The 15820-nt window shown below is 35.1% G+C and overlaps 1 protein-coding gene across 1 annotated transcript; it reads left to right on the top strand.

Moving 5' to 3' along the window:
* The first annotated feature begins 335 nt into the window (after window positions 1-335).
* Window positions 336-5863, top strand: ND-19 (NADH dehydrogenase [ubiquinone] 1 alpha subcomplex subunit 8). The gene is made up of 3 exons (XM_088268490.1): window positions 336-550; window positions 2863-3038; window positions 3997-5863. Exons 1-3 carry the CDS (start codon window positions 425-427, stop codon window positions 4220-4222), a joined length of 528 nt encoding a protein of 175 aa, XP_088124616.1. The 5' UTR covers window positions 336-424; the 3' UTR covers window positions 4223-5863.
* Window positions 5864-15820: the final 9957 nt, after the last annotated feature.

Here is a 15820-nt window from a genome sequence, read left to right as displayed (position 1 = left end):
ATCGATACTAGCATGCTCATAAGCAAACCTGGCATTTTTTTCACCCTTGCTACAGGTAGCATGCTTGAAAATCAAACGAGTAGCTTATTTCTAGCAAAGTACGAACACACATGCTACTAAGAAGCAATCGCCCAATAATAGCATGTCTTTGTGACAAAGAGATGTGATCTCATATAAAGACCATGTTTATGTAGACCTTATGTAACAGTAGGTAGAGATAAGGGCTGAAAGAGGAAGAAAGAACCAAGACGCGACATGAAAAAAAAATAAGTAGGTACTTTACGAATTTACTTTTTTAAACGTCAATTTTTTTTTACTGGCAATTTCTAAGATCCATAGATAAACGGAAAAGTCACCGGGGGACAGATTTCACTTGGTGACGGAAAATTATTAATATTTTTCTTTATTTATAATCTTCCGAAAGATGCTAACGAAAGATTTTTCTCTTCCAACGGAGGAAGAATTAACCGTAGAAGAAATTAATTTATCGTCTCCCGTCTTGCGGGCGTCTGCAAACCACCTCGGGAAGTATTGCGAAGACAAAAACAATGTGAGTTTTTAAAATATTTTTTTAAAATTATTGAGGCATTCTATCGTACGGAACTGTTATTAAATTAATAATTTTGTTTTTAAAGTTTGCTATTAATAAGTTTTCTAGTTGATTTATTGCTGTTTGAAGTCAATCTTTTCAATTCGATTGCATAACAGTCAAGATTCAATGTTTTGTTCTATGACATCTTATCGTGAACATAACCTCTTAGAAAAGTCAACTTAAAAAATATCGTGATAAATAAATTATTTTCTGTATTTTTTAACGATTTATTAATAATTATATAATTAAAATATAATGTTTTCTTTGAATTCGTTAGCAGACTTACGCGTAAACATTTGAACGCTAAAAAGGTCAGCTGTCATTTTTATGCAATGATGTTTAAAGAAATGCAATCTCTCAGAAGAATGTGCGACAAAACGATGTATGATAGATTTGCGAATAGTGAAATAAGGAAGGAACGCAAACCTGAGATAAGCATTATCGATAAAATTTAGAAAGGTGTGTTGAGATGGCTTGGACATGTAGAACGAATGAGTGAGGAAAGAACGGTAAAACAAATTTATGAGGCGAATGTAAGTGGAAAAAAGAGTAGAGGAAGACCGAGAAAAACATGGCACGATCAGGTATGCCAAATACTTGAAAGTGGTCCGGTTAGGAGTCGTAACAATCGGCGGGTATGTATGAGGAGATGCATGAACGTGGAAGAGGCGAAGAATGTTTGCAAAGACAGAGTGGTGTGGCGTTCTATTCTCTCTGCCTACCCCTGCGGGGACGGGCGTGATGGTTAGTTAGTTAGTTATGTTTAAAGAACAATCTGCTAAGTCAAATTCTCGTAATAATACGTATAGTGTGCAACATTCACCATTCTTCCCATGATTGACAACCACACTTATCAAATTTGTGTCTTTCACTGCTCAAATATTAAAAAAAACTGGTCAAAATACAAGTGTGTATTCTATTATTTAAAAAAAAAAAAACAAAAAAATAATTTGTGACAATTGTTTCGCCTTAATTAACAAGGCTAGACAATTCTCACAATTTTCATTTTAAGATGTTTCAAATAATTGTATACAATTAAGTAGACTATAAAAATCAACGTTATTTTTAAAATGTTTAAAATATAAATTAATATGGAGTTCTACAAATTATATGCCAAATCTATAAATCAAAATATAAGCTTAATAAAAATTGAAAATCATGTTTTCAGGCGTCTCTTAGTATGTTTAATAATTCATAAGTCATAAATAATTATTAAATAATTCATTAAATAATTCAGAATCAAACGTACAGTTCCTAAAGGTCCAAATAAAAAGCTTACTCGACTCAACCACGGATAGTCCCGAGAACTCACATATGAAATAATGTGTCAATTGTAGAACATATATCGCTCACTCCTTTCAAGAACGTCATAAATCAAAAATTGTCAATTTTCAGTTGTTCATGTTTTCGGAATGCCCAGAAAATGTACTATATCCCAGCAAAAGAGGCATATTTTTAACTTAATATTTACCCGCTACAGGGCAGAAAGTGTTGTTTTTGCATTTTGAAGAAAAGGTCTTTTTTAATTATTTTTTTAAATATACTAATTGGTAGACATTATAATTAAGTTATAATAAAATTATTATAGTCATTTTAAAACAAAGTTACATTTTTTTATTTATAACCCTTATCCGCTCCTAATGGTGCATAGGGCACTGCATCAAATTGACGCAGTGTTATCTTGATGATATACTTACATGAAGGCAAGGTGATCACTCTTGCGCTTCAGAAACCAGTCCAGGGTAATATTTAATAAATATTACAGTGTTAAATCACTAATATTTATTTTCACCTCCCCCCTGGGAATCGAACCCGGGACCTCCAGCACGGTAACTAAACACGCTGACCATTACACCACGGAGGCGTACATTTTAATTATAACATAATAATCAATCTGCGTAATCGGAAGGCATGTATGACTAGATGTATGGATGTGAAGGAGGCGAGGAGTGTATGTCAGGACAGAAGAGTGTGGCGTTCCATCCTCTCTGCCTACCCCTGCGGGGAAACGGCGTGATGGTAGTAGCAGTAGTAGTAGTAATAATCAATTTTGTGACAATTGTTTCGCCTAGTTATGGCATTTTTAAACTAATTGTTTTTAGCAATAAAATACAACTTAGTACACTCAAAAAATCAGTGTTTGATTTGATATTTAAAACATGAATCATTAATTGACCCTGTAAATCCACAGACTTCCAAATTCTTCTTCATCCACGTTAATGAGATGAGATGTCAAAAATCTGTATGTTTTGGATGACTGCCTTTTTCAGGAGTTCATGCTGTGCAAGGCGGAGCTGGAGGATCCGAGGAAGTGCATCAACGAGGGTAAGGAGGTGACCTCCTGCTCGCTGCAGTTCTTCCGGATGCTGAAGAGCACCTGCCTCCAGGAGTTCAACCAGCACGCCACCTGCATCGACAAGAGCTCCGGGGACTTCGCCTTCAGGCCGTGAGTCAAACCCTGTCCTCGCTTTATTGTACCTTTGCCGTTGCGGGCCCGATGGCGTGGGAGGCCCTTACACCAACATGCTGGTGTAAGCGTAAGTAAGCAAAGAGTCACACCGTGAAAAAATCCCTCCTAACTGAGGTTCGAAACTTAGAGCAAAGGTAAAACACATACGCTTATGTCAGCCGCGTATGGGTGAACTGACCATTTATTTTTGTCCTTAAAACGGGACATTTACCAAATTTTTGTCCCTAAAACGGGACATTTACCAATTTTTACGTAAAAGTATGTATTGTTTATTCAAGAAAACACGTATTTTTTCATAGTTTAATGTATTAATAAAAAAAGGAATGTTGTTAAAGAAAATAAGAGGAATAAATATTATAAACAACATTTGAGTGTGTCCAAATACTTGTTCACAAAATCTGGATTATCTCCAATTACAGGAGTTATTTTCATATTATTTTTTGATGAGATTTTTCATATTATTCTTCTTCATCTTTGATGAGATGTCAAAAAAAAAAAAAAAAATTATAAACATGAAAAAATTATATTGTTTTATTATTTATATAAAGAGTCGGCGGTCTTCATATAAATAATTAGTCTTTGCACATGACTCACCAGCCACCTGCTTTAGCCATATGTTCAGCAGATTTCGAGGATTTGTTTTGCAAATTTATATGAAACGGCTATAACTACAAACTATCGTCGATTTTTGACACTTTTTCATAAAAAATTCTTACCGTGTGTTTCTCTTTTTTTGAAAACGGGACATTTCGACGTCCTGAAACATTGCTTGGGGACAACGGGACAGGCTATCTAAAAACGGGACGGTCCCGTTCAAAACGGGACGTATGGTCACTTTACGTATGGGGCATGTTTTGTGAAAACACATACGGTTATGCGAGCCGCGTGGATCCGGTTAGCAAGGCACCGATTGGTCTCTCTTGTCTTTCTCCAGGTGCCGCAAGACGCAGGCCGTGTACGACCAGTGCATGCTGGACAAGATGAGCATCGAGCGGCCGCACTGGGGCTACTTCACCCGCGTGCGCGTGCACCACTCGGAGCGTGCGCCGCCGCCGCCTGAGAAGAAGGCCGTGTATCCGGACGCCGCGGACTCGCTGCCCGAGGACGCGCCGCGCCCGCCCGCCAAGTACGGCAGCCGCCAGTACTTCATGACCGAGTAGGAGTGCGACGCAACCTACTCCCGTGGCTCCCATACCGACCCTCCAACTGGCAATACCAATTAACTTATTATTTTTTCCATTAATTGATTCGGCAGTCACTTTGTGGTAAAATCTATCCATTTTTAATTAATGTTTTACTTATTTTTTAACATCTCATCAAAGATGAAGAAGAATATGGAAGTCTTTGGACACACTCAAAATGTTGTGTATATAAAGTGATCACTTAAACTAACTTCCATATTTATTTTCATCTTTTTCAAGATGTAAAAAAAAATAGTTTTTATTTTTTAATTTAAATTTTACTTGGTAAATATAACTATTTCTTAAAATCTATTACGACACGTGTTTCCACGCATTTGGCATCATTTTCAAACACCGAAACATGTGTGAAACCGCAAAAAATTATCATCGAAACACGCGTCACAGTAGATTTTGAGTATTAATGATATTTACCAAGTAAACATAAATTAAAAATGGAGACATATTACCGCCTCCGTGGTGTAATGGTCAGCGTGTTTAGCTACCGTGCTGGAGGTCCCGGGTTCGATTCCCAGGGGGGGAGGTGAAAATAAATATTGGTGATTTAACACTGTAATATTTATTTAATATTACCCTGGACTGGTTCCTGAAGCGCAAGAGTGATCACCTTGCCTTCATGTAAGTAATGATCAAGATAACACTGCGTCAATTTGATGCAGTGCCCTATGCACCATTAGGTGCGGATAAGGGTTATAAATAAAATAAAAAATTACCGCAAAGTGACAAATTAATAAACCCTTATTAGTCCAATGTGGAATCTCATTCGACACAGATTTTTTCCTCTTGGGTCCCATGTCGGATGTTATTCCACATTTTTTTCATCATTAGTATTATATTCATTTGAATTCCAAGCTTACATTTTTGTAAACTTTATAAAATTAAGTATCTGCGAAAAACATTCAAGAAATTACATTTTTGTCACTCGTATCTAATTACAACAGTATGCGGAGCAGAACACAAAAGATTTTTTCGAATTGGAATGTAACTGTCTACTTAGATTAAATTTTTGAATTTTGGCGGAACCGGAAAGGGTTAAAGAAATTAAAATGATACATTCTACTTGTCATGTGTATTTAGCTCTTTCAATACATTGTTTGCGGGGAACGCTTAAAAGCGTCATTTCCATACTGTTGGTAGAGAGCGGGAGACGCTTGTAAGCGTTCTATTTGCTTACTTTAGGTAGAGCGCGAGAGACGCCTGCAAACGTTGTACAGATGGGAATTGGCTTTGCGGCGACTTGTGATTAGTATACTGAGGGTCGGGCGGCAGACTGCCAGAGTATAATTAGGGTCCTTTTCCATACTGTCGGTAGAGAGCGGGAGACGCTTGTAAGCGTTCTATTTGCTTACTTTAGGTAGAGCGCGAGAGACGCCTGCAAACATTGTACAGATGGGAATTGGGTGTTGCGGCTACTTGTGATTAGTATACTGAGGGTCGGGCGGCAGACTGCCAGAGTATAATTAGGGTCCTTTTCCATACTGTTGGTAGAGAGCGGGAGACGCTTGCGAGCGTTCTATTTGCTTACTTTAGCTAGATCGCGAGAGACGCCTGCAAACATTGTACAGATGGAAATTGGGTTTGCGGCTACTAGTGATTAGTATACTAGCATAATTAATTTAATTGATTATGGAAGTATTCTAATCACTAATCGTAATAGTATACTAATTAGGGTCGGCGTTGATGAAAAGACCGCCTGACAACAATTTGTTAAAATGGATATTGTTTTTTTCTTTCAACGGTCCACGGTATTGGGAGCCCGATGAAATTATGCAGTTAAAAAAGAAAAAAATGTCACCTGTGGTCTATGAATATTATATAATACTAGGTTAAAACTGGAATTACTTGCGGTTTTAGCTTATTTTATATACTATTGTGCTTTTCACAGAAAATTGTGGGGTATTTTATGTTCGCTCTCTGATTGCCTTCCAACGATCAGTTGAACGAATTTTGTAAACATGTATTTATGAATGTAATTTTCAACTTGTTGGAAATAAATAGTTATCGGTTATCTAATGTTTTATTTATGTATTTTTAATTAAAAAATTTACTTAGTAAATATCACTATTTCTTAAAATCTACCGTGGCATGTCGGCTGTCCAAACTCAAAACACAGTAAGGGACATTTTTTTTGTAGTACGTTTTTTTTGCATTTTTGGACCAAGTAGATTCTACTTAGTCCAAAAAATCTTTAAATTTGGACAGCCGATGTGTTTCGATGCATTCGAATTGGGTATCTCCAGGCATCTCATCATACATTTTCAAACCCTTATACATTTAACAATTTCGCACTCCGTTTTTTTTTAAATGGCAGTTTTATTTTATCCTTATTTCTAGTAATATGTTCATGAAATTTTTTGTTTAAAACTATTTTATCCTTAAAATATTTGGGTGCAGGTAATAATAAAAATAAAATTAATAAACCCTTATCCGCACCCCAATGGTGCATAGGGCACTGTGTCATATAAACGCAGTGTTATCTTGATCGTTTACACATGAAGGAAAGGTGATCAGCCCTCCGCTTCAGGTACCAGTCCATGGTAATATTGAATAAATATTACAGTGAAAAAATCACTTATATTTATTTTACCTCCCTTGGGAATTGAACCCGGGACCTCCAGAACGGTAGCCGAGCGTGCTGACCATTACACTACGGAGGCGGAGGTGGGTGCAGGTAAGGGTTAGAAAAATAGAAAAAATAAAAGTCAACATAATTGATAATAATAATTTTTATTTCATACTTATTTATACATTTTGCTACATTATATATTAACATAATTGACTAAATGAGATATGACAAATCCACAACAAGTAATTCTATCAATAGTTGCCCTAGTCGACTGTACAACTTCATACTTTGTACACGATCAAATCAAGACACAACACCGTAACATAATTTCCTATAAACATGATATTGCACAGACACAAGACCATAGAAACATGATATCGTACGCATATTATACAGTATAAACGTGATGATGCAAATAACACATACGATACTGTATAATACATATACATACATACATACTGTATAAATTTATGTATTAATTTTAAATCAAACACAGATTTTTTGAGTCTACTAAGTTGTATTTTATTAACAAAAAACACATCAAAAATTATATTGTGACAATTGTTTCACCTTGTTAGGGCATTATCAAACGAATGTCATTCGTTTGATAATGCCCTAACAAGGCGAAACAATTGTCACAATATAATTTTTTATGTGTTTTTTGTTAATAAAATACAACTTAGTAGACTCAAAAAATCTGTGTTTGATTTAAAATTAATACATAAATTAAAATGGAGTTCTACAAATTAAACGCCAAGTCAATAAATATACTATATAAACATGATATTGTATAGATACGATACCACATTAACATGGGCTGTCCAAATTTAAAACACAGTAAGGGACAATAATTAAAGAAAACACTTCGTTTTTTACCACTTGAGTTAAGTTTAACTCAAGTGGTAAAAAACGAAGTGTTTTCTTTAATTATTGTAACATGTCTTACCACAAAGTTAATGCCGAAACAATAAATAAAATACAGTAAGGGACATTTTTTGTAGTACGTTTTTTTTGCATTTTTGGACTAAGCAGAGTCTACTTAGTCCATAAATGCAAAAAAAAACATACTACAAAAAAATGTCCCTTACTGTGTTTTAAATTTGGACAGCCGACATGATACAGTATACGTAATACCGTATAAACATGATGTGGCTATTGTTTATATGGTATTCAGTATAAACATTATATTGCACAGATACAAAACCATAATAACACAATATCGTACGCATATTATACAGTATAAACGTGATGATGCAAATAACACATACGATACTGTATAATACATATACATACATACTGTATAAACATGATATCGTATAGCTACAATACCATATTAACAATATAATTGCTATTGTTTGTATGGTATTCAGTAATTGCACAGATACAAAACCATATAAACATGATATCATACAGCTACAATACCATATTAATATGGTACAGTATACTGTATACCATATATACGAAATACCGTATAAACATGATATTGCACAGATACAATACCATATAAATAAGATATTGCATAGATACAATACCATATTAACATGATACAGCATGCACGATACCGTATAAACATGATGAGTCTATTGTTTATATGGTATTTCAGTATAAACATGATATTGCACGCACACGAAACCATATAAACATGATATATCATAGCTATGTATACATAGCTACGATACCATACTGATACGATACAGTATACATATCGTATAAACATGATATTGCGGACACAATACCATATGAACATGATATTGCATAGATACAATACCATATTAACATAATACAGTATGCATAATACCGTATAAACATGACGTGTCTATTGTTTATATGGTATTCAGAATGAACATGATATTGCACAGACACGAAACCATATAAACATGATATCGCATAGATGCAATACCATATTAACACGATACAGTTATACACAATACCGTATAAACATGATGTGTCTATATTTTATATGGTATTCAGTATAAACATGATAACCCATAAACACAACATTGTATAAAAAAGACACCGTTTAAACATAATATTGATTAAAGCAATTATAAGACAAAGTTTGGCATACTAAAAAATTTTTTTTTGACAACTATTATTGAAAATTAAAAATTGATCACATCCAGAAAAATGCAAATACAGTGGAACCTCTCATAACAAACATGATTTGTTCCAGAATCTTACTCGTTAAACGAAGCGTACCGGCGCAAAAGTTCCGGCTCACAAGTGAATGTCGTAAAAAAGGAACGTTCATTGAGGGAGCAAATTTTTCATGTTTTTTTTTATCGTTATACGAATGAGAGGTTCATTATGAGAGGTTCCACTGTAATTAAATTATATTTATATTCCACCTGTTTTGATGCAAATATATATAAGTATATATATAAGTATATATATATATATATATATATATATATATATATATATATATATATATATATATATATATAATAATAAAATAATAAAACCCTTATCCGCACCCCAATGGTGCATAGGGCACTGCGTCATATAAACGCAGTGTTATCTTGATCGTTTACACATGAAGGAAAGGTGATCAGCCCTCCGCTTCAGGTACCAGTCCAGGGTAATATTAAATAAATATGACAGTGAAAAAAATCACATATATTATTTTACCCCCCTTGGGAATCGAACCCTAGACCTCCAGAACGGTAGCCGAGCGTGCTGACCATTACACTACGGAGGCGGACAGATATATATGTATATATATATATATTTTTTAATATAAAAAAAAACTATGTCTTATGTTATCATTTTCTGATGTAAATATTTAATATTATAATAAAATGTCTTTCATTAAAATCAGTCAAAAAAATCCAAACTAATTATGCAGATTACAAAACAATTTTATATAATATTTTTAAAAGAAACAAAATACATATTTAAAGATAGAAAATACGTCAGTTACGCTTCGGTCAAAAATAAAATTTATACAGAGATATATCAGATATCTCAACAGAGATGAAGATTTGAAAAAAATTCAAGTGTGTGTGGAATATGTCTACGCATTTGCGGGTCTACGATCCGTCACCGGATGGCAAGGTGATCGCTTTATACGCTTGCGTAACGTTCACCACTGTGTTCATGTTAGTTTTCGACAGGCAGCGTTTCCAGGATATACGTACATTTGTCGACGGCTGGTTACCACAAAGCAATATCTTCCAACCAACCGAAAACAGATTACTGATACAGGTCAAGGCTTGTTTTATGTACAGAGTTTGAAATTGATGAGAAATAAACGTTTATTATAGGGAGTAAGATGAATGATGAAATAATTACGATATTGAGTGTTGACGGCATAAGGAGTTGGATCAGGTAAGGTGTTGAGGGGGCGAGAGAAAGGGGATGCGAGGAAAACTTATGGAGTCAGATCAGGTAAGGATTTGAGGGGGCGAGAGGAAGGGACAGGGTGTTGGATCAGGTGAGAAGTTGACGAGGGGTGAGGGGATAATAGCAAGTCACAGGAAGTTGGATCAGGTAAGTTGTTGATGGGGTAAAGGAAGTGGATGCAAGGAAGGCACGGGGAGTTGGATCAGGTAAGGTGTTAAGGGGGCTAGATGAAGGGGATACAAGGAAGATTGGATCAGATAAGGTGTTGAGGGGACAAAAGGAAGCGGATGCGAGAAAGACACGGGGAGTCGGATCAGGTAAGGTGTTGAGGAGAAAGGTCCCTAAAGTTATCTACTTTTGCCGGCAGAACGACATACAGAGCTATCAAATTACCACTTTATTCCATAAGCTTAAAGCATTTTGTTGCCGCAAGGATATTCCTTTTCACAAAGCTTTAATAAAAAAAGCGATCACTCAAACCAGCCCATGACAGGTTGTAAGCCCTGTAAACACCCAGACCTCCATATTCCTCTTCATCCATGATGAGATGTCAATATCAATAATTTCCAATCAAAATTAAGCAAATTTGGGACTCCATAACACTGGCCAACAATTTAAAACTTTTATTTTGTAACTGGCATGGAAATACCTGATTTTTGCATAGCTGAATTAAAAAACGAATGCAAGAAAAATGTAATGCGTCAGATTTTTTAGTTATGGATATTTTTAATTCTGATTGACTAAAGTTCTTTTCTTCTTCATCTTGCTGTAGGCCGTGTGGCCTGTTTTTAACAGGGATTAGCCTCCTGCGATGTGGATTCCCAGCTATCGACCCATCTCTTTGGTGGTCTGCCCGAGAGTCGTTAACCATGGGATTGGCCGTACAGTGCGATGTGGGGGAGTCTGGATGGTTCCATACCATTGTCTCCTTCGTTGCCTTCCCCACCTAACGACATCTTCGATCTCGCATATTTCCCTTATCCTGGCGTTTCTTATTCTATCTCGAAGACTCTTGCCTGATATGCTTCTCAGAGTCTTCATTTCTGACACTCTAAGCGCGTTTTTTGTGGCAGCGGTGTCCGCTCTACTTTGGATTCCATACGTCATGATGGGTCGGACACAAGTTTTGTATATCTTGATCTTGCTGCCGATCTTCATCTCAGGGTTTTTCCATATAGCATTTTTCAGGCATCCTGAGATGGCTGCAGCCTTGTTTACTTGCCCCTCTTATTATTTATGTATAAATATGTAATAAAATACCTAGGTACCTACCCATGCATTTTATTAAGTACTTACAAATAGTACCTACATAAAACAGTTCTACCACCAGATGTCGCATGCGTCGCACTGAATAAAACAAAAGACATCAGATGGAAAAAATATAATATTCTGAACTGTCAGAATCAGATAGATAGATAGAAAAATATTATAAAGATAAATTGAGAATAAACTTTAATTACAAAGCAACACATTGTTTATTTTATTATTATACACCCACTTTACATATTATTTACACCCAATTTACAAAGAAAAATATTACCACATTATAAATATGTATATATATATACATATAATGCTATCGTATTCAATATTAATAAACTAGTATATTTTCACTGTTGCTCCATAATTATTGATACTTTTTTTGAATTCCTTACACCTTAGACTAAAGCATGTCGAGATACCAACCACTATTACGGTTTTAACGTATGGGGTCTTCTTCTTTTTCTAGATCCTAAGGATCTGTTTGTGCCTCCGCTTGTAGCTCTTGGGATGTTGACTCCCAGCTGTCTTTCCACCTTTTCGGAGGTCTGCCTGGGGGTCTGCGTCCTTCAGGGTTGCCTTGGAGGGCGATACGTGGAAGTCTGTCTTCTGACATTCTGTTTACATGATCATTCCAGTATCGCCTTCGTTGTCGTCCCCACCTCGCGATATCTTCCGTCTTACACATGCTCCGGATGTTGGTACTTCATACTCGGTCTCGCAATGTGTTTCCGGTTATGGATCGGAGAGTCTTCATCTCGGAGGTTCCAAGTCGAGATTTTGTTCTGGAAGTATCTGCTCTTGCCCAATCCCATAAGTGGCTATTGGTCGAACACACATTTTGTATATTTTTATTTTACTTTTTATTCTCATGCGTTTGTTTCTCCACACCGAGTTTCTGAGGCATCTGGATATAATTGCAGTATGGGGTCCATAAAAGCAGTAATATGACTGTAACAGCAAAACTTGACGTGATACAAGCTTGTCACCATATAGACTTTGAATAAGAACAATTTAACTTGGTCCAAATCAGTCATCAAAATTCCAGTTACAAAATCATTGTTAGCCAGTGTTATAAAATAGAAAGACAATATTGACTAAGAAGTGTTGTTGAATGACATCGCTCACTCCTTTCAAGAACGTCATAAATCAAAAAACTTGATTTTCAAGAGAACGTTTTAATAGTTTAAAAATATAATAAAACGTATTAAAAATAATTATCAAGCTACTTATTGAACTTTTTACTGTGCAACAGATCTTTTTAGGTGAAACCTGAAGGTTTTTTCTCCATTTGAAAAATATTTAGTATATTTAAAAACATAGTTAAACAATACCTTTTATTCAAAATGCAAAAACAACACTTTCTGCCCTGTAGCGGGTAAATATTAAGTTAAAAATATGCCGCTTTTGCTGGGATATAGTACATTTTCTGGGCATTCCGAAAACGTGCACAACTGAAAATTGACGATTTTTGATTTATTACGTTCTTGAAAGGAGTGAGCGATATGGCAACAAAAAAAATATATATATCACATTATTCTTCCACTTTAGACATTCGGCGATCGTTAATTGCTTTGGTATAATTTGAAATCGGAACATTCAAGTCATAGACAATCACATTTCTTTATTTCAGTCTCTTTACAAAAACATTGCACGCGATTCTTCGTTTCAAATTTGTAATCTCCCGTGGGACACTACGTTTTGGGCGTATGTCCAAATAGTTGTTCACAAATCTGGGTCTCTCCACTTAGGGAGTAATTTTTACATTTCGACATCTCAACATAGACGAAGAATAAGAATATGAAAGTACGGGTATTTACAGGGCTTACGACCCGTCATAGGATGGTTTAGGCGATCGCTTTACAAACGTGTAATGTCACGATTGACAACCACACTACTCAAATTTTTGTAACTCCTACATATATCATGACACTGTCTGTACATGTGGGTTCACTAGAGCCATCTATGGTTGGATGAGGAAAGATTTTTTTAATCCACACATTGTTTCATGCGTGAGTTCTGGGTAGCATCTATGGTTGATTTGAGTAACCTTTTTATTTGGCAGTGACCCTTTGTTTAAATGTATGCAAGATCCTTATTATTTTTATTTTACAAGAATTATTTTACACACTGGGAGACGCTTGAAAACATGATTTTTAAATTTTTATGTGCCTTATAATTGGTTCCAATTTTTTTAGTAGTGTGGTTCTCAAATCGCGGGTGGAATGTTGAATATTACACGCGTAAAAAGTGATCAGTTAACCAGTCAACGACGGATCGTGAGCCCTGCAAATACCCAGACTTCCATATTCCTCTTCATCTATGTCAAAATCTCATAGAACACTTCCTTAATATGGCAAATTTCATAGTCACAAACACTTTTCCATATTATTTATTAAAATCAATAAAATAAAAATTAATTCAAAATTTACAAATAAAATGTACACACTTACCATACAGTTCTAACTACAGGATGGAGCAAAACTAATCACCCTATCGCAAGACGTTTTAATTTTTGCTAATGTAATTGTACGTCAATCAAATTTGACATTTCGCTCACTCCTTTCAAGAACGTCATAAATCAAAAAACTTGATTTTTCAGGAGAACGTTTTTAAAGTTTAAAAATATAATACAATGTATTAAAAATAAATATCGAGCCACTTATTGAACTTTTTACTGTGCGACAGATCTTTTCAGGTAAAACCTGGATGTTTTTTCTCCATTTGAAAAATATTTAGTATTTATAAAAAAATAATTAAACAATACCTTTTCTTCAAAATGCAAAAACAATACTTTCTGCCCTGTAGCGGGTAAATATTAAGTTGAAAATATGCCTCTTTTACTGGGATATAGTACATTTTCTGGACATTCCGAAAACATGCACAACTCAAAATTGTCGATTTTTGATTTATGACGTTCTTGAAAGGAGTGAGCGATTTGTCAACTAGACAACTGCAGTATACAAACAGATTCAGGGTGGCGCAAAATTAATCATCCGATTTTGTCAACGAATACCTTTTTCAATATTATCCTGGACTGGTACCTGAAGCGGAAGGCTGATCACCTTTCCTTCGTGTGTGTTTTCATTTTATTTTAATTATTTACACAAATATTTCAATTTCATACTATTTCTGTGAGCCTAAGCGGCTCATTATTAGAAATAGGCAACAAATTGTGGTAGGAGTGGGTTCGAACCGAGAAACTCTGACTTAAGAGTCCGCGACACTAACCACGGGACCGCAAACCGACACTCAACGATCAAGATAACACTGTGATTGTATAATGCAGTGCCCTATGCACCATTGGGGTGCGAATAAGGGTTTGAATTGAAAATTTTAAAAATTTTACTTAAAAAAAGATGATTTTGAGCGATGCAAATCTTTATATGGACCTTTACAATTTTTGACCGTCAAGCGGTAAAAGATGATATCCGCTGGTGTTGATGCACATTTGTGCCCGTTTTATCAATCCGTTTGTATACTGCAGCTGTCTAGTTCACACATTGCTCACTCCTTTCAATGTCATATATAAAAAAACTTGATTTTTCAGGAGATCGTATTTAAAGTTTAAAAATATAATAAAATGGATTAAAAATAAATATCAAGCCACTTATTGAACTGTTTACTGTGCAACAGATCTTTTTAAGTAAAACCTGAATGTTTTTTCACCATTTGAAAAATTATTAGTATATTTAAAAAAATAATTAAACAATACCTCTTCTTCAAAATGAAAAAACAACATTTTCTGCCCTGTAGCGGGTAAATATTAAGTTAAAAACATGCCGCTTTTGTTGGGATATAGTACATTTTCTGGGCATTCTGAAAACATGCACAACTGAAAATCGACGATTTTTATATATGACATTGTTGAAAGGAGTGAGCGAAATGTCTAATATGGTTGACGCACAACGCAGTTTGCAAATTTTTTAACATTATCCGATAAGGTGATTAATTTTGAGCCACCCTGTATATTCATTTTCAAAAACAAAAAAAACTTATTTTTATTATCTATTATCTTTTAAAAATAAACTATTTGTAATATTATGCCCGATATAACAAATGTTTGAAGAAAAAAAAACGCAAAATTCTATATATTTACATTTTAAAAAAAACTAACTAGCTCGCACTGCTTCTCCGCAGGGGTGGGCAGAGAGGACAGAGCGCCACGCCGATCCGTCTCCACAAACATTCTTCGCCTCTTCCGCATTCGCGCGAATCATTCCGCAATTATGGCACGAAAATCAAAAGTTTTATTCTTTACCAATAACGAGAAAATAAACACATTTGGCAAACAAACATTTGTAATGGGGTAGGCAGAGAGGATGGAACGCCATACGCGTCGGTCTGTGATGTAGGGGAAATATGCCCGATTCTCAACTGAATGACTT

This window comes from Brachycentrus maculatus, unplaced genomic scaffold (genome assembly GCF_059751285.1).
Source record: "Brachycentrus maculatus isolate JH-2025_06_01 unplaced genomic scaffold, ASM5975128v1 h1tg000324l, whole genome shotgun sequence".
In the NCBI taxonomy this organism is placed as follows: Eukaryota; Metazoa; Arthropoda; class Insecta; order Trichoptera; family Brachycentridae; genus Brachycentrus; species Brachycentrus maculatus.
Note: the sequence above shows the minus strand (reverse complement) of the source record. Positions and strands in the feature narration are given on the sequence as shown.